Source organism: Erithacus rubecula (genome assembly GCF_903797595.1).
Source record: "Erithacus rubecula genome assembly, chromosome: 1".
Lineage (NCBI taxonomy): Eukaryota > Metazoa > Chordata > Aves > Passeriformes > Muscicapidae > Erithacus > Erithacus rubecula.
This window is the reverse complement of record NC_136658.1, coordinates 3,938,604-3,958,320: the sequence shown is the minus strand read 5'-3', so window position 1 is coordinate 3,958,320 and position 19,717 is coordinate 3,938,604. Positions and strand designations below refer to the sequence as shown.

Sequence of the window (19,717 nt, the reverse complement as noted above, 5' to 3'; positions counted from 1 at the left end):
CAGGCTTCCTGTCTAGGTCATGCAGTCTGTCCGTGAACAGAAACCTTTCTGTGTCCAGATAACACTGGGGGGCTGTGCAGTCTCGCTGCGTGCAGCGCTCATTCCTGAGCCAGCCCGGCTCTCCCCATCCAAATGACAGCCAGGGTGATTAAAGTCACTTGCCAGGGTGATTAAAGTCTCTTGCCGCTGCCTTTGACAGAAGAGACTGACCTGTGAGTCAGCTCTGGCAAAAGCTGAAGTGCTTATTACTGCTTTGAAGTGCCAATGCTTGGTGCCACATGAGACCCACCATGCAAATTGTTTCTAAAACTGTTGGTTAGATTCTCTCCTGAGGAGACACCAGCCCTGCTGCTGCTAGAAGTGGCAGAGCACAGACCTTTGCTGAGCAGAGAGGTGTTGCATGCTTGTGCATAAGACATTTATTTGTTCTCACCCTCTAACTTCCTGAACAACCTTGGTCGGGAATTTAGTTTGTGACCTTTCCCTTGGTGTATTTTTTAGAAGATAGGTGAAGTTGTTATAGCACTGGCCTGATGTTCAGCCAAAAGTCTTTTTCTTTTTTAACAGCCACCATGCAGGCAGTGGCAAGGCAAGGTTCCTTTGTGCAGAACCCATTAGGGACCAGAAATGTTGTTCCATTTTCAGTCAGAAAATCTTGTCCAGTCAGAGCTTGGGGTGCATGCTGAGGAAGCTGCTGGTGAGGGACACTGTTTGTGACACTGCTTTCTAGGACACTGAGAGATGGATTGACCTGAGAACAGTGTAATCAAAACCAGCACATATACCCAGAATGTCTCAGCAGCCACCTTCTGACTGGTTTTATTGGTTTAGATTAAACCTGATGTACTAAAACTAGTAACTATAGAGGGTTGTTCAGTCTGGAATCAAGCTGTCAGTGGGTCATGCTGATATTTGTCCCACGACTATATGAGGACAGTGGGATGCAGCCATGCCTCTTAAGCAGCTTGTTCTCTGAAGTCAAGCAGATCAGCAGTGAAAGAAGAGCTCTCCAAAGACATTCAGGTGCTGCAGGATAACATCAGTTATCTGAACACCACCCAGCAGCCCCTGTGGGGCCAGGGTGATTCACCTCACTGTAATCTCAGTGTTATGAAGTGAAATGCTTCCTGTGCCATACAGTATTTTTTAACTTTACTCTGCTTCAGGACAGGATTTGCCCAGAACCTGGCAATTAGGAAGGCCTAGTTAAGAAGCCTGGTTGGTCTGAACCATGATTTGAGCACTCAGGCACCAACTCACAGTCAGGAACACATGAAATGATTCAGTTAGTCTCTATTTTACATGGCCACCATGACAAACACACAGACTGACACTCCATTTCAGCTTAGTGAGAGTCACTTTGCAGCCTCATCCTGCACTGAATTCCCTTTGGTAAGGGGACTTTCCCACCCACACCAGCTCCCAGGGGTGCAGAGGGTTGGGCACACCAGACCGTGTGTGTTTGTGTGCCTTGTGCTTCTCTGCAGCTGCAGCACCCGAGCACAGCAACGTCAATGGCACGGAGCCTTCCAGCTGAGTTCATTTCCTGCTGATAAGTCCCTGCAGAGGAGGGTGAGGCTCAGTGTCTGCTGACACTGGTTTAGTGGTTTGGTTTAGTGCTGAGGGGCACGGGGTAGACAGCTTGGGGCACATGCAGCAGAACAGTGGGTTCAAAAATCGAGTTTCTCACATAAAAATGCCACTCACGTTTGCTTCCTGTCGGGTTGCCAGTGTCAGACCTGATGCATGAAGCCAACCCAAAACAGGATGTTGGCTTTTTGAGCTGATTGATCTTTGAAATGCAAATGTTGTTTCTTCAGGGGTTACCTTATCCCCCCAACACACGTTTTTTTGGGGTTTTTTTCAGTTGAGAGTTGAGTTCCTTGAGTGGAAACAGGAAGGGTTGAGACCCCATTTTCAGGAGATCAAAAGCCCAATTTAGTAACAGCTGCTGGTTAGTGGTGTGAATTCCAGGAAATTATGTGGATAATAGCAGCCAAGGCCAGGCTGAGAGGTGGACAGAACCACCTCAGATATTGGCACTGACAGGTGAGCTGTACTAAAACCCTGAACAAATGTCTTAAAAAAACCCATAGAGTTGCAATCTGTCTTGCAGGAACCCACAGCTCCCCTCCACCCTTCATTCTCCCACCACCCTGACAAACATACCTTCCCAGATTTGGCAGACACACCCAGATGAGATTAACTGCAAGGACAGAAATGTCCCAGACAAAGTTTCAGATGCTGTCCAAAGCTCTTTTAACTAACTGGTTTTTGAATAAAGCATAGTCATGTCTCTGCATCCCCATCTTAGCACCCTGCAGAGGCTCCATTGTCCATCCCTCATAGCCAAAATGCAAGAAGCCAGCAAATGTTGCCCACGGTGTTTCTGAGCATGGCAGAACCTCTTACACCACCTGTTTTGCAGGAATGCCAGGATGAAGGAGCTCCTTGCACCTCTCCCCTACATGCTGCCTGTATCAGGAGTGCCAGTAATTTCTTCTGAAACAAACTTGCTGTGTTGGCCTCACATATCTTGAAAAGAATCAGACAGGAAGCTGCAAAATCCAGGGGGCCACAATTGCAGCATTTTCTCAGTCAAATGAAATTTCCCCCCAGAGCCTGTTTTAATGGCAGTAGTGATGACTGTATTATTTTTGTTTTTCCTGCAAAGCAGAACAGATGTGGAACATTTTATTGGATGTAAGAACAAATTAGTCTCACAGACAATGCTACATCCCAAGTTTGCAAACAAGGATATATAGAAGGATACAAAGAGTCATACTTGAAGATACCTCAAAATACTTTCAGATGCACATCATGTAAAACACCCAGTTTCTCCCTTAATAAGGTTTGTTTCAAAGTTCTTGCAGCTAAAGCATGTGAGTTGTTTCTTCATCTTTTCTGGTGGTTTTCAGTCCAGAAACAAGAAAGAGGAGAACAAATCCACACCTCATTTCTTCCTGTCTGGAGAAAAACATACACCATATTTCTGTGCATTCACCCCTTGCTTCTTCAGAAAGGAAGATTTAACATGGAAAAGTGTCAAAAGCACGGACAATATGACAAAAGTACTCTGAGTACTGCATACCATGCCCAGAGCAATGGCTTTTGGGAATCCAGCAGGCAGAAAAGATTTGCTTTGTGGCAAATACTTGGAGGCAGAAATAAAAGAAGAATTGTGGTGGGGCACCTGCAACAGCTTTGGCTTTTCTAGTGTGGTTGAAGTGATACTGTCTCTGCCTAGCAGTTTCCTTTTTTGTACACCTAAGGAAACGGTTTCCTTTGCACAGCAGAACCTCTGAAAGCAGAAAGAAAATAATGAAACAGCCCTTGAGCAGCAGGAAACAGTCATGGGAGGTGTGACTTTGCCGGTGTGTTACATGGCAGATACCTCGAAAACAACACTTAGGATCTATATCCAGTGAAATTCCTGAGCTTGAAATCCTGCTTCTGTCACCACAGCAGGCAAAGCATGGACACTAGAAGAATCCTGCTCTCTCTGCCTCAACCCTACTTTTCAGTTCAGTTTCTATTCCCTCTCCTAATGTAACACTGTCAGCACTTGAAGAAATCAATAGGATTTCCAAACAAGTGGTAGTTTCATTTTCATATTTATTTTAGGTTTAATTTTCTTTTATCTACAGTTGCAGCATCTTCTGGTTGCTTACAGCACAGAGGTTTCATCTAATCTAGTGTTTCAACAACAGATTAATTAGTCCTCTTGCCCAATCTCCAGATTGCAGCAACTCAGCCTATCATTCTTTTGGGTAAGGACAGAGTGATTTGTGTATTGAATCTGGGAGATAATTTAAATTCATTTTAAATCTGCAAATTCCACGGGGGTCCTGCAGCATTCAGGACAGCAACAGTTAACTACACTGGTAGAACCACTATCAGTGACAGGGAGCTGGGATATCACGATGCTCACTCACATTTATATCCATGCTGGAGCGTTTTCAGCCACAGCCAGCAGGGACTTGTGAAAGACTGCGAAGGAGAAGTATGCATCCCTTCTAGAAAACATGTTTTAACTCTCTTCTGCCCCCAAGGTATCGTGCCAAAATGACGATATGACATTGTGTCACTTTGCAGCTGCACTCCAGGCTAGGAAGCCAGCAGAAGACAAAGGGAGCGTTTCCAAATTCCTCTGCACCACCCTGCTCTCGAGAGGTGGGGACTGAAATTCTTTGAGAAGAAGCATATGCAAACAGTTGCTAAAAGAGATGTCCGGTTTACAACACTGTGATCAGAGTGGAAAGGGAAACTGCAGCAAAAACATTCCGGAGGAGGTTTGCTATCCCCCATCCGAATTTTTCTTCCACCACAGAAGCTTCTCGCTTCCAACGCACAGTCTGTCCATCCCTGGGAAGAGAGAGAACAACCTACACCTTCTGACCTGGTGGTGTGAGACACAAATTCAAGGAGGAAAGAGTTGGTCCTGCTTTACAGTGACAACCTTGCATGGGGGCATCTGGTAGTGCCCACAATTAATCCCTGTCTATCTCTGCGGAATCACCCAGCAGATATTTGTCCTTCCTGCGCGTCCCAGCCAGGACAACGCCTTAAATTCTGTTCAAGCCCAATAATCACCCACGCTTCCCTCCTATTCCGCCTTTTCGAAGACATTTCATTGCTGAGTGAAACTATTGAAAAGAAGGAAAAGAAAGGAAAGCTGCAGTCAGAAGGAAAGGGATTCTCTCCTCCCAAATAAACAGGCAAAGAGAGGGAAGTGTGGACAGCGGAGAGATCGCAGCAGAGATACCAGGGCAGGAACTGCAGGCAGTGGAGTGAAGCAGAGACTAAACAGAGGGGTGGGAGGGGAATAAAGATAAGGTGATAGAAAAAAGGAAGGGGGAGAGAGAAAAAGGGGAGAGGAAGCGCACATGCGGCGTCCCCAAGTTTGGGCGCGGAGGCAGAGCTTGTCGCTTGTTGTCTGACAAGCCCAGCGCTCCGGGAAGGACAGTATCTGTTTAGATTCGTGTCTAAATTTAAACCCTGATTGCCTGGCCTCCCCCTCCTCTCCCCTCCCTTCCTCTCACCCACCCGCCCTTCTTCCTTGTTCGCAGTGCGGGGCCGCTGGCCGGGCTCTGTCCGCTCAGCCGGGATCTCTCCCACCCCTTCCACGGCTCCGCTCCGGCTCGGCTCTTCCCACTGCTAACAGGGAAAGAAAGGGGTGGGGAAGAAAAGCTTGCCCCGAGGACACCTCTCTCTTGCAGGACATGGAGGTAAAGAAAACTTTTTTTATTTCCACTAGCTCCGCGAATCTGCTTTAGCTCCACCTTGCAAAGCAATTTCTCCCTGAAGGCAGCTTCAAAATATCTCTTTGCTGGGGTTCAGATAAAGGTCACTTTCCTCCCACCCCAATTCCTGCCGTGCACCTCAGAGCCTTTTGCAGGTTTTAGTCCAGATTTGGAAAGCAGGGGGATGGTTTGGGAAGAAATTACTTCTGTGGAAGGGGAGTGAGGAAGAGCTGCCGCTTACTTCTTAGACTCCGAGGTGTGATTAGTTAGATTTTAAAAGGTATCATTTTGAAAGGTTTTAAAGAGTGATTAAAAACGGGAACATAAGAGAACAGACCTTCCAGGAGTGACAGGCGTGGGTTCCTTCCCAACCCCTGCAGCCGCAGTTGTGACTCTCGCCCTCCGCTGTGTTTGTGATTCTCACCCTCCGCTGTGTGCAGCCCCTGGCCCACGTGCATTGGGAGGTCTCATTTTCCTCATCTCTAGAACATTTTGGGTCAGGGAAAAGAACCCGAGGACCTGTGCTTGAGTGACATAGACCAGTAGCACACCCCCAGAAGGTTTTGTGTCCGTTTTCTGCATGTGCCCTGTGTTTCAGGAGAGTTGGATCTCTTGTCTCAGGTTGTCCACGGTTGGTGGACAAGGGTCTGGCTTGCCTGGTGTTTATGTTCAAGCCTTCTCCTGTGTGACACCCTCTTGGGCAAGGCAAGTTCACCTCCCTCTGCCTCCTGTCCCATTCATTGGAAACAGGAATGGTGGTGCTTGCTTTGGTCATGTCAGCCTGGATTGGTGAGCTTTCCACAGTTTTTTAAGTGGCAAGGGAAAAAGAATATTTATTTTTAGGAGGGGCACAGGAAATAGAAAGGTGATTACAACATTGGCAAAACCTCAAATTATGAAAGAGGACATTTGGTATTTCTCTCTGCTAAACAGAGACCTTACTGAACACTTTATATTATCTTCCCAGATAAGCCTTTTTCTGCGTGGATGCAGCCCCAGTACTGGGGACATGCAACAGAGCCAGGGAACAATGTGCCTCAAGCACCACTTCAATTTTTCTTTGAAGATATCCAGTGCATAACTCAGGCAATTGTGGTGACACCCAGGTGCTAACATCACCATCCTTGTTATTTGTGCTGACCTGCCCCACAGGCAAGGGTTAAAGATTTGGCCTGTTCAGGTGTGTTTGTTAAAAAAATGTCCTCAAGCGAATTATCTAAGTAGATTTTGGGATGGAGAAGGATCAAGCAGTGGTGAAACCAGCTCAGCCCAGACTGCTTATGTGACATGACAAATGTTTGGCTTTCCAAGGGTTTTCAGGTTTGACAGAGCCTAGTTCACTCACTGTTAACACTTGTTTTATTCTTTTTCACTGTAGTATCCTGTGATGTTTCAGAGGGGAGGGGGAACTGGACTCCTAATTTGTTATAATTCAGGGCTGAAACAAGTATTTTGGCATGTTGAGGACACTCTCCCTCACCCCTCTCCTCTCCACACACAGAGGACTGCGCCCCTCAAGTATTTTCTGTTCTGTGTTGAGTAGAAAGGAACACACCTGCTACTTCCTTTTTGGAGACATGTGTGACACATATGGAAGGTCTGGTGGCCAGGAAGCTTCTCTGAAGTGTCTGACCTAAGAGCTCCCTGCTCTTGATTCTCTCTCTTTATCTCTATTGCCCACCTTTTCCCTGTGTTACCTGGGATTTGTTTGGTCATCTCTAGATTGCTGAATCCATTCTTATTTCTAAAACATCTCAATTTCCAATATATTTTTTAAGTAGTGAGCTTGGTCTTGTCCCAAAACACCTCCAAAAAGTTGTTTTATGTCCCAAAGGTAAAAAGATATTAGACCAAAATAGAGCCAAGACCAAGAATTTGATTTCCCACCAGCTGATTCTTTGTTCTGTTTCTTCCTGAGTGCTTTTCACAGGCAGGGTCACCAGTGTTTTTGCTTTAAAACCAGATTTAAGGATCCTGTGCAGCAGGAATGAGAGGAGTCCTGTCATTTCCCTGTTTGCTTCACCAGTGGCAGGCAGAGCTGCTCTGTGCTTTCCTGCTGGCATAACTGGCAGGCTCTTTGCTCTAATGGGACACAGGAGGATTACCAGCATTAGGAGGAAAAGGGCACAGGGCTGACCTAGCCAGCTGATTTCCATCACATCTCTGGCAGGAGGACCCTAGTTTTGAAAAACCCACAGAAGCAAGATAGTTGGGATCTCTTTCTGCAGCAGCTGAAACTGTTTTAGATCCTAAAGAGGGAGAAAAAGGCAGGAAAACCCTGCCCTTGCAGTTCACATAATTTTGTGAGTCTGTTGATCTTCAGTGTTTTGTTTTGTTTTGTTGTTTGGGGTTTTTTTTTGGCCCATCTTTATGATGCAAAATAGTTTTGACAGTTTTCTTTCCAGTGTTAAGGCAGATGAAGAGAAATCATGAAGTTTATACCACGGATTGTTAACATGAGTTCATATCAAAAATGTGTAAAACTGCAGTGGGAAAGCTAAGCTACTTGTAAAGAAAAGCAGCTCCAAAACATTCTTTTCACTTATGGTACAAAAAGTATTAGAAAATTTTGTGTTGATTTGTTAGTTTACATCTTCAGCTTTGGCCCAAGCTGTCTAATTCCCATGGCTTGTGGATTCCCAAACCTTGCTGCAGATGTTGTGAGTTAAAGCATCCGCTGAAAGTGCTTGTGGCTTTCTGCAGCCCATATTCCACAGCAGTCAGGGCATTCCTCTTCCCAGCCTCTCTGGAGGGGCTTGGGAGCATGGAGACACTTGAACTTTACTTGCACAGCAAAGGGAAACAATCCAAGGCTGAGTTTCCCTTGAGTGGCTCCCTATGGTGTGATGGGTTCCCTAAGCTGCAGAGGTGCAGCAGCCAGGTGTATTTTGGGAAGGCTCCCCTCTGCTTTGTGCCTGCCAGCAGATGTCATTTAATTCTGTGACACCTCCATTACCATGTCTCTTTTCTGCCACTACTCCTGCTAGATCTCCTTTTTTCCTCTTGGTGCACTGACTCAGCAGAGGGAAAGCTTTTCCAGGGCTGAGGGCAGTTCTCTGCTCACTTCACCCTTCTGGGCAGCCTCCTGGGCAGCACTCACCCTGTCCTTAGGAAAACTGCACTGAGGAGACATCACCCAAGGGGACCAGACTGGGGGGATGCAGGAATGGGTACTGTACAGATGAGGGGCTGAAATCTGAGACCATCCAGGTCCTCAGAGCAGCAGGGCAGGAGGTGAGCTGGGCTGGGAGAGGTGTCTGCCCACCCTCACAGCTGTGGAGCTGAGATCAAGAACAGGCATTACACCATGGTTAGCTCTGCCAGGAAGCAATATTCCTTTCTCAGGAAACTCTGATGATTGGATTTCATCCTAAAAGTTAAAGTGTTCCTTTTCCCCTCTTCTTTTTTTTCTTTTTGCTTAACAGAACAGTTCAACCTCAAATACACATTCTTCAGTGTTTCCTTCCAAGCCCATCAAAATGAGATATTCGTGCAGTGTGTCTGTGAAAATAAAGGGAACAGTATTTAAATACACTAAGAGAGGGAGAGGTACTAAGGGAGAGGTACTATATGATCCCATTTTAATCCTCAGGTCTGGGCAGGTTTGGGACCTGCTTGACAATAGCATGTCTGCAGCAAAAAGTCCTGGAAAGGATCAGGTTTGCCAGACTTCCACATCCCTGTGATTGGTGACCTCTGCCTTGAAGGACAGAAAACAGCAAAAACCAAACCTCAGGAGCTGTGCTGCAGCCCTTTATTCCACCTAGCAGAGACACAAAAATAAATGGAATTAATTAATTTATTTTTCTGCTTTTCCTGTGTCACCAGAGAGGGAGAATTCTTCTGAACCTCTCCTCAGTCCCCAGTTTGGTTGTCTGAGTGTCCCAAGCCATGGTGACAGCATTTTGGAAACGCCTGCTGTCCTGTGCTCCACATTTTAATTGGCAGGATGCTTTACAGCATATCATTCATACCTTCTCATACATTCCCAGGAGCTGCTTATCTGAAGAACAGGGGAAAACATCAGCACTGCTTTATCAATAGATGCTGCTTGGAAACTTGCTGGCTTTTATCATGGAAATGAACCAGCCCACACAAACTGGGGTTGGTTTTCCATTCTGTTTCCACTTTGGTCTGTTAACAGAGGTGTTTTAGAGAGGCAGGTGCTCCTTTTCCTTAAACAACGATTCTACAGGCTGAATTTGGGATCTGAGCTGGCAGCTGAACCCAGCAGCAAGGAAACCTCTTTGGAGGACTTTGTCTTGGTGCTTTGCAGACAGGGATATGCCTTTAGCAGTTCACAGGACAGCAGGCATAAGATGAATGTGGTCTATGAATGTTGTGTAAGGAGAAGTTGTTATTACACACTCACTGCAGAGTTGCTTCACACCTGGTTGTGACAGAGGCACAGGGCACTTCCTTCCTACAGAGTCTCACCTAGGAGTGGGTTTAAGTCACACTTCATCCAGGTCACAATGCTGTGCAATCTCATGCCAGACATGCTTTTGCATCAAATCTGAGTTCTGTCTTTATATCTTACCACCAGTATCTGGGTCCTGGTAATGTAGTGGGAAGGATAAGCCTTATCTGCCCCATTAGTGCCAAATGAGGTTTTCACTTTTTGGAAAGACAGAAAAGACACTGGATCAAATTCTTGTCAGATTCAAGCACATCACTTGCTGAAGCTGTTTCTGGAAGTCTTCTGCAAACAAAGACCCACACCTCACTTGCCAGGTTGAAGGCAGATGTACTGCATGGCTTTTTCTTCACTATTCATCATCAGATTTTAAAAGAGCTCAAACCCTACAGAACAGGTAGCTGTAAGCTGTTTTTTTTTGCATATGCAAATACACCTGTTTACCCTTTCTAACAAGATGCACACAGGGTTTTGGTCAGTGTGGATGACTGGTGGCTAATCAGCAAAGGATATTGATTTACCACTGCCAGCTTCAACAATGCCCCTGTTCATCCCAGGCTTCTCAAATGCACAGAGAATTAATGTGTGTGGTTTGGAAAGCCTGGATATCTAAAGGATGCAGGCCAGTGACTTCTTGTGCACAGAAAGGAACAAAAATGCAAAGGGGAGGGAATTCTGCCTCAGAAGATTGGAGTTTGAACAAGTCAGTGTGGCTTTGCAGAGAGACTGAGGAAAGTACTGTAAAACTGTTAGCACAGAGGAAACAATTTGTTAGTGAATGGGAAAAGCAGTATGCCTGGGAATAGTGAAATTCAATTAAAGGAAAGATTTATATCTCACCAAATAGCAGGAAAGATTTCTAACAGTGAGATCTGGCATGGTTTAGAGTATCGTAGTGGAAACCAAATGTAGTACAAATCTTTTTCCCATGAATGATTCAAAAATAGACTGGACTGAGCATTAGAAAGATAAGAAGCAATCTTCAGTTGTATTCAGCTTAGTGGTACTGATAGGGCCACCAGAGGGGCAGCACCATGCTGTTTCTGCAGTTTTTCCACGTGTGGGCTGCTAGGAGAAGCCAGTGGCTATTCAGCATCAGCCCCAAAAGTGTTTATGATTCCTCCCTGCTGCAGTGCATTGTTCAAGCCCAGCAAACTTCTGCCTGTGGGAAGCCCAGGTCAAAATAAATTGGCATCACATCTGCAAGAGTCTGGGAATGGTTATTTTATTGCCTGTGTAAAACACAAAACCAATTTGATTTTTATTCTTTCTTCCTGTTTTTAGAATGTGTTTCTTTATCCTTTAAAACTGCATAATGCAACAGCAATCATGGCTTACTCAAGTCAGTCATCTTGAAATACCTTTCTGCTGAGTGCCACATTCCCCCTGATGTAAGTTCAGATGAAACATGCCCTGTTTTCACAGACACACACTTGTGCCAGGCTTCCCAGGAATTTCACCCCTTGGGCCTTGCAGTGAGGGCATGTTTAGCTTGTGAAATGTGCACAGTCTAATTTGGTTTCCCATTTAGTCTCTACAAGGTGCATGGAGCTGTTGACACTGTCCCTCTGTGAGAACCCAGGGTTTCCATTCCCAGTTTGAAGGTGTTCATTCCCAGTTAGAGGCAAAGGGACTCTGTGCAAACAGAGGCAGCAGGTGCCTGTGAAGAGGACAGAGTGGAAGAAAAGGGATGGATTGCTAAATACACTGGATTCTCCAACAAAAAATAAACCATCTTAGCACTGTGTCTTTCATCTCCTAGCTCAATGTAAAGTTTCCTTTTCCACTCACATCAGGACTTCAATCTCATGTAATACATTGTCAACTAATGTACTCAAAAATCTGGATCATTCCAGTAATTCTAGAGATCAAAAGTTGAATTTAATTTTTCTTCTTAACACCTGTGAATTCAGGGACTTGCTGGCCAGAGCTTCCTAGTGCTGATTCACTTAATGAGCAAGTGTTGTGCAGGCACTGAGCCCACACTTCCTGGACACCTGGTTCCTGTGGCCCAGCTTGAACCTGGGGAAACTGTGCCTGAGGTTGAAGGAACTTTAGTTCCTCCTCTTGCCAGAGAAAGAAATTGTGAAAAAGTTCCAATCAGCCAGCAGGGAAAAGAAATAGAGCACTGATGTAGGAGTAGAGTGTTTCAAAGCTCTTACAAACACGGGGTTCCTCTGTCAGAACGTTTTGGGAGAATTTTATGAGTAGTTTTACTCAGAAGCAGAGATCATTATCTTCTTCAGATCACCAAGAAATAATCTATGTCAAAGGCCAAACTGAAGCTCAGGAGCAGTTTGTGTGCATTTTCCTTAGGGTATATAGACGAGCTGTTTACGTGTGGAAAAGACTAAATTTCTTATGCATCGTTATGGCTGATATGGACTGGGCTGTAAACTCGGGCATTTTCAAACATAACAGCAAATTACAGCTGCTTGGGTACATTTTTCCCACTGCTTGGCCCAGTTTTCAGGAGTCTCACAGGCTGGAGACTCTGGATGAAGCCAGAGGGTGGAAAAGCAGCTTTGCAGATCTGGATCCTCAATGCCACTGGGGCCACTGAGCCCTCTGGGTTCCAGCTAACAAAACATCTCTGTGGGTATAACTCAGCATTCATACCTCAAGCTGCCTGCCAGCAGAGTGCTTGCTATCACTTTCCTCCACTCCATATCTGTGTACCTTTTTAGACTAAATTCCTGGCTTAGATAGATACAAACCTCCTTCTCTGACCTGCCTGTATCCAGTGTAGACCTAATTTCATAGCAATGTGTTACAAAGATAGCACGGTCCTAACTGATGAGTCCTGGAAGCCGCTGCAGTTGGAAGCTCTGTGTAGGCTCATTTACCCTTCTGATTTTCTGTTCCCAGCCTGATAAATTAAGAGGAGTTTGAATCCCTGTGCTGCTCCAACTATGCTGTCTGTAAGTGAGCTTAAATGGAGAGGTACCACAGCCTACTTCAGCATTTATCAGAAGTATTTTGAACTGTCCCTGCATCTCGCATTCTCCGTGCACCTTCTTTGAGAGTTCAGTGACTTCAGTTTCAAATTTAACCTTCTGAATAGCTTCAGATTAGATAACTTATGCCTTTTGTATATGCACTTGCTGAAAGTTCATCCTCTTTAACCACTCATTAGGCCAAGAGTGATCCCTTCCTCATCCCACCTGCAGCATCTTGAGTCTGAACCTCTTCATGTTGAAATTCATCTTTTATTTTCAGGCACTGCTAAAAGCAGGGCTTTTTTCCTGACCCCCTGTGAGGCAACCAAGGGAGAAGATCCATTGGGTTGAGACCTTTTCTGCTACAAGGTCTGTTGCATTTGCTCAGCCTGTTTCTTTCAGAGCAGCTGCCCAGGGGTCTGCAGATGAGAGCAGGGTGTAGCCTCCCATCGTGTCTGAAGCTACAACTAGTCACTTAAAGGAACACCATGGTTGAGATGGCATAAAATAATGATTTATGTCAAGGCACAATATGATAAACATGGTTTATGCATTTCTTTCCCCACTGAAGTGATGCACATGCAAGCACAGCCTTCCTGGCCGCTCTCCACCCTATGTCTTAGTCTAAAATTCTTGCTCACTTGAGGTCAGAGCACTTGTCCCACAGACTGCCTGCCCATTTCCTGTCTCCTGTGGGCACCCTGGGAGGTTTTGCTGGTTGTTCCTCCATAAGATCACCCCTTACCCTTCTAGAGCAGCAAGAGCTCCCCAGAAGAAGGCCTGGAAGTACACACAGAGAGGACCAATTAATTTGGGGAAACTTGACAAGCTGTGTACAGTTCCCAGACCATTAAGAAAAACAGATGTCTGGAAGGGAAACACTGGGAAGCTGAGAAGGATTCTGAGGGAAGCCCTGGGCAGGAGCAGAGCTCTGAACAAGCAGCTGGTGGAGGCAGCTCACCAGGAAAGCAGCCACATCTTACAGTGGCCACCACTGCTCTTCATCAGAGCTGCCACCCCAGCCCTCCAGCCATGGAACCTTTAGAAGTCTCAAGGACACATCCCAGAGCCTTCCTGCTGGAGACACACAGGGAACAATGTTTTCCAGGCCAGCCAGACCAACATCTTGCTAACAGCTGGTGTCAGCTGTAGATCAGGACTTCAGCATCACCCTGCCAGGGTACAAATCAGCCCTTGGCTCTGACAGAGCAATTCCACATTGGGAGTGTCTGTGGATTCTTAAAACAACACAACTTCATCATCTTATTTATTCAGTGGGTAATTTCTGAGAAATAACCCATTTCTCCCCCCTTGCAAGCACATTATCTTCAATTTAGGTATCTGCTATAGCTCATTTCTGGTTGTATCACCAAGATTTCAGACAGTATTTATTGCTAGAGGGCTCCCATCAGATGGAGAGAAGGAATTCATGACAGGACTTTATAACCATATCCTGCCTGACATACCAGAAAATCCAGATGTCTTCCTGAACTAAGCTGAAAACTGTGTAGGTGTTCAGATAATTTAATTTTGGAGAAATGAAAAGTAATGCTGCTTGAAGGAGAGTGAGGAGTTTCAATTACTTGAGAAAGTTGTGCATTGGCTCTCAGATGACACTGAAGTCCTGCTGCCAAATTAATCACAGAATCATCTAGATTGGAAAAGACATGTAAGATCATCAAGCCCAAGCATTAACTCAGGCCTGCCAAGCCCACCCCTAAAGCATACCCCCAAGAGCTACCATATACATGTCCTTTGGGATGGTGGCTCCATCACTTCCCTGGGAACCTGTTCCAGTGCTTGAACAACCCCTTCAGTGAAGAAATGTTTCCTAATATCCTATCTAAACCTCTCCTGGGGCAGTTTGAGGCCATTTCCTCTTGATACATTCCCACTGGCCTCCTCCATTGTGGCTTTTTAAAGCAAGGAGCTGAGGGCTGTATTTGACAGGCATTCCAGAGTAAGGGACTTTATTTTCAGCATCCCAATCTGAATTTTCATAACCTCCAATAATGGGAATGCTCAGTGTATCTGCTACAAGGTTCTGACTTACTGATAATACTCCCATTTAAGCAGCACAAACTATTTTCCCCAAAAGACTTAGAGATATGGTAAACTTAATGGGCAATTGCTTCAGATGTGTCTCTGGTGTTCACTTGGAGCAGGGGAGGAGCTCTGCCACATAAACACTATTCTTTTAAGGCCAAATGAGGAAAAAAAGAAAAACAACAAAAAAACCCACATTTTTTTTTAACTAAAATTTAATTTTTTTTTGTTGTTGTTGTTCCAGACAAATACAGCCAGTATTTTTAAAACAATTATATTAACTCAAAGGAAATAGCAAGACACTGAGTTTTCAGGACTTCATAAAGGAAAGAAGTGCATTAGTCTAGTCTCCTAGTGTAGTCAAATTTAGGAGTTGTAGAGATCTGTGTTAAACTATTTGGGTTTTGTGTCTCAGTTGCTGATGGCTGAGCTCCAGTTTGCAGTGGTAGAGCTGTAGTTAGATGGTTTGCAATACATTTCCACCTGCAGTAGCCACACAGTAAACTACCAGCTTTTCAATTGTTCTGTACTTCTCTTCTATTTTTTGGATATGTATCATCTTAAATACCTCAGCCTCTGACTGAGACAACAAAAAAGAGTTGAAGGGGGAGCCCTGTGTGGCAAGTCTGGGATTAAAACCCAGTATGAGTGCATTACTGTGCTGTTTCAGGAGCAGGAGATTCCCCCTTGCATGGAGGCTCTCCAGGGAAAGGCTGCCATGCTGCCTGTGTGGGCACAGCCTCTCTGCTTTCCCCTCTTTTTCCACTTGTGTGGCTGGGTATGACTGTTTTTTCCTTGTCACTGTCTGCAGGCAAATGTTATGTATCTTATAAACCATGATCATAATCTCTTTTTAATATATGTCCCACAGCCTCTCCCCCTTAGGTCTCACTGGTACTTAGCAGCTTTTTGTTTCATCTCCATACCTCTCATCCCAACCTCCTGTGTCTCCCTGCAATAGAAGTCATCTTATCCTTTCTTGAGTACCTTTTGTGTCTTTCCTCTTGAGCTATCTGACTTCTGAGACCAAATCTCATTTTAGTCGCTGGACTAAAATTCTTTCCTGGATTTTTGAGAAGTTGAGGGGAATTGTCATGGACTAATGCAGACTGGAAAGGCTGCAACCCACATCTTGCAGCCAGTGCCTGACCCTGTAGGTTCCTCCAGTTCACTGGGCACCTGCTTGCTCTGCATTAAAATTTAACCAGTGCCTGGGATGCTGCTTCTGCACAAGCCTGGATTTGCCCTGCTTGACCTGTCCCTATTACATTCCCCTGTCCCAAATCCTCATCTCTTTCCCCATTAGAACACTCTGAGCAAACAGGATCAGGCATCTCAAAAAGCAAAAAGCACTTATTGCAGAAAAGAAAACAGAGACACCCATGTTCTGCTGGAGGTTTCTGTGGTCATGTATTTCCAAACCACTATGAACACACACAAAATAATTTATTTAAATGACTGATTTTGACTGGTTTTCCATCCCCTGCACAGAGAGTAGTGGCTGAACAGCCAGATGGCTTTTCCTGCTCAGGGCACAGCAGAGGCAAGAGCTGCCTGTGTCAGTGTAGGGCACAGGCTGAGGTTTCACACATGCTGGCCCTGCACAGGCACCCTGCCCGGCAGGGACCAGGTGCTGCAGTTTGCTGCCTCTTTTGGTAATGGTGGTGCTGGATCAAACCACTCCTGCAGCCTTTGCCAGATGCAATAAGACACTTGCTCAGGAATCCTGGGCTCTGCTCTGTTCTCTGGGAGAGTGGGCTTCAAATTCCTCAGTCTGCCCAGGAAGGGATGGGTTTTAATCTAGGGTTTAGGACAAGCACTTGCCAACCTGCTTGTTGAAGCCATGTCAACACGTAGCAAAGAATTCAAGGTTTGCTGGGGCAGAGGAGACATCCCACACCTGCTGGTCACCTGATGGTCTCCTGACAGATGAAAGCCTGGCTTGCCTCAGGAACAGTTCTGGGGGTTATAAAGCAGTAGCTATACAGGCATTAAAGTGCACAAGCCCATACAATGCCCTCACAGCAGATTCTCCTAACAGTAATTTGAGGTAATGCTGCTGAGATTAATCAGCCCATGCAGTGCTGGGAACATGTAGGCACCATGCAGTTGCCAAATATTCTCCTTACCAAAAGGGAGACTCAGGATCTCTCTTGTGCCTTTCACAGTGACTCTTGCTGCTATTGCTGCTCTCCCCAGAGCTTGGCAAGCACAGGCCAGGCACTCCTGAGAGCTACGTACCACAGCACAAAGGGAAGAACAGCTTGCTTAAAATAATGCTTATTTCATTTTGTTTTCATTGTAGTCACTCTCTGAAACAGAAGGTAGATAGTTTATTCACCATGTCAAGTTTCCCAATGTCTACAGATGTTTCCTATGATTCTGTTGTGAAGGACACAGCTCCTCTCCTGTGTGTCTGGCACTGGCTGCTCTCCTCTGCCTGTCTCCTCCTGCCTGGCACTGCCTGGCTCTGCTGACACCACAGCATTTCCACCACCCAGTGCTCCCCATGGCCCAGCACACTTCAGCCATTTGTACCTCATAGGTACAAATAGACCTGGGTACCTCAAACCACAAAACCATGGAAAATCATCAGGAATTTCCCCTCTTCTTATAGTAGGCAAGGCTGGGAGTACACAAACTATTAATTTACAATGTAGTGGACAACTACAACACAGTGCTTCTTCTTTTGAAAAACATTTCTCCCTTTACTAGTTTTTGGCTACTTATCAACCTCTACCCAATTCCCAAATCTTGCTTTGGTTAGACTTTAAATTTGGCAGATCCAACCCTCTGTAGTTTTCAAGTGAGGCATTTGAGAGATTTTCTTGCAGTCCTCTGGATGAAAGTTGCTGAGCTGGAATATCCTCACATTACCCTTTGGGCAGTGCTTGACCCCAAGTGCCAAGATGGCAGCACTTCACAAGGGAACTCTCAGAATGAGAAAATCAAGACCAGATCACTGCAAATCTTGAGAAAAAATGTTGCCCTAAAGCAAACTCTTTCCAAACTCAGGGGAGTGTTACATATTTTTACATATTTTATGTAAAGTGGGATTTTTCTGCTCTTTCTCTTAAAAACAAACAATCCCTTGTAGTCCACATTCCTTATACTATTCTGCCCTGGGTTATAGTCAGAGCTCCTTCCCCGTTATCACCCTCATTATAGCTGTGCATTTGAGGTCAGGCACACACTCATCCTATATCCATTTATCTGTGGTGGGATAAGTGTTGACCTGGGTGCCACTCTGAGAAGGAATGTCATACTTCTGATTTGTTCTTGTGGCTAACTTACTCAACAGGCTCTAAGAGAAAGGCCAGCAGTGATTTACCCTCAGGCAAGAAGCTTGCTCTCCACTGAAAATATTTCAAAAAGGAACAGTTCAAGAGAAGACCTGATGTGTTTTCTTGCCATTTGCCTTTCAGGAGTTTTAGTTGAATCTTTGTTAGGGCTGCTGTGAGAGGTCCTGTTTCCAGAGGGAGCTGAGGAGAGCTGCTCTGGGTTTTAACAACACTGACTCCCTTGAAGTCTTTACCTCCTCCTGACTGCCTCCATGTCTTCCATGTCTAATATTTCTCTACTTTCTTGACATTTCTCAATTAATGAGCACTCCCTTGTCTCAAGGAAACCACAATCTACAGCTATGTAGAGATATGTTCAGAAGAGCTGTGTGGGGGTCAGAGGAGTCTAAAATCCATCTTTGGGGCCAGGAGCTCAGACTGGTTCCAAACCTAATCTGAGGTCCTGTTGTCTTCACAGAGTATTCAGAAATCTGGAGCTCCAGCATTGACAATATAATTCACAGATTGCTTTCCCCAAAGCTGCAAGAATGAATCTGTTGCCTGTGACATCAGCCATATGTGGAGGCTTCCTCTGCACTGGCTGAGGCTTCACAATGTAGATAAAGCTTTATCTTGGACATTCAATGGTTCTGCACAGTTGTGTACACTCTCATATGAGACATTCACTTCTCTTCTTGCAAGTCAAACTAGAAACTTGTTTGCACAACCTTCAAAATTCCAGTCCTGGCAAACAAGAGTCAGGGATTCAGCAGAGCATGCTCAGGTCATCATTATACTCTTCAACAAACCCTTTCACTCTTTCATAACCAGATTTATAGACAGATATCAGCCCCAGAATTCTTCTTGTATCTTTCAAGTGTAAATCTTACTTTCTTTGCTCAGCTTTCCATTATGTTTGACTCTTGCATCCTAGCAGTGAGGGGCCCATGGCACTCTGAGACTCGTTATTCCTTTTTGCATCTGATGGCATCTTGGGGGAGAAGGATGAGGACTCTGTGCATGCTGCCATTCATAAAGCTCACAAAATGTGAAATTGGGGTGTTTAGTGTCTGGTAAAGGCTGATCAAAGAAAATATTGTAGAAAGATAGAAGTATAATTTTTTTTTTTTTTTTTTAATATTCAGGATACATTTGAAAGACCTGCAAGATACTCTTGTCTTGTTGTCTCCTGGAAAGTAACTATGGTAAAGCTCTAAATGTTCACAAAGTTCTTAGGACTAGCCTAGCCCCACCAGAGGAAGGTGCAGAGGTGGCTCACAGGGTAGCTTTTGCTCTGGTGGAGCACAGCACAGGAAATATCACCCCTGTTGTTCAGTAAATGGTAGAAAGAGCAGGTAAGAGCCTTGGCCCTGCTTCCTAAGATGCTACAGGCTACACTGACACAATGATGGACAGGACTGGCTATGAGGTATCACAGAGCCACAGCTGCAGCCACTTCCAGCTGGGGCTTCAGCCAATAATTAAAATTTACTACAATGAGACAAGGAGCAGCTTCCTTGCCAGATAAAACGCCAAGTGAGTAAATAAATCACATAAATCCCTCCTGAAACAGAGAGCTGGAAGGTCTCCAGTGAGAATGATTTGTGAAGAGGAGTAAAGAGAGAGATGGGAAGAAGGAAGCTTTGCTGGGATGAAGAGGGGTCAGTGTAGCAAGAAGAGTTTTGTTTATTCAGGGCTTTCATATTGGGATGTGCTGCTTCTTGAGCCAGGGGCCCAGCGTGGTGCTGAGCTCCAGTTGGAACAAGCATCATGAGATTTCCTTCTAGGGAT

General features: G+C 45.2%; 1 protein-coding gene across 6 annotated transcripts in view; it reads left to right on the top strand.

Moving 5' to 3' along the window:
- Positions 1-4,632: 4,632 nt before the first annotated feature.
- The window catches only part of RCSD1 (RCSD domain containing 1), a 30,001-nt gene continuing 14,916 nt past the window's right edge, over positions 4,633-19,717 (top strand). For 3 of the 6 annotated variants that reach the window (XM_079308040.1, XM_079308038.1, XM_079308039.1), the window contains exons 1-2: positions 5,094-5,228; positions 6,211-6,349. In XM_079308040.1, the coding sequence (XP_079164166.1) occupies positions 6,231-6,349 (119 nt within the window). In that variant the 5' untranslated portion in view covers positions 5,094-5,228; positions 6,211-6,230. Of the gene's footprint in view, positions 5,229-6,210; positions 6,350-19,717 lie in introns of all 6 variants that reach the window. The other 3 variants (XM_079308041.1, XM_079308043.1, XM_079308042.1) reach the window with 3 other exon arrangements.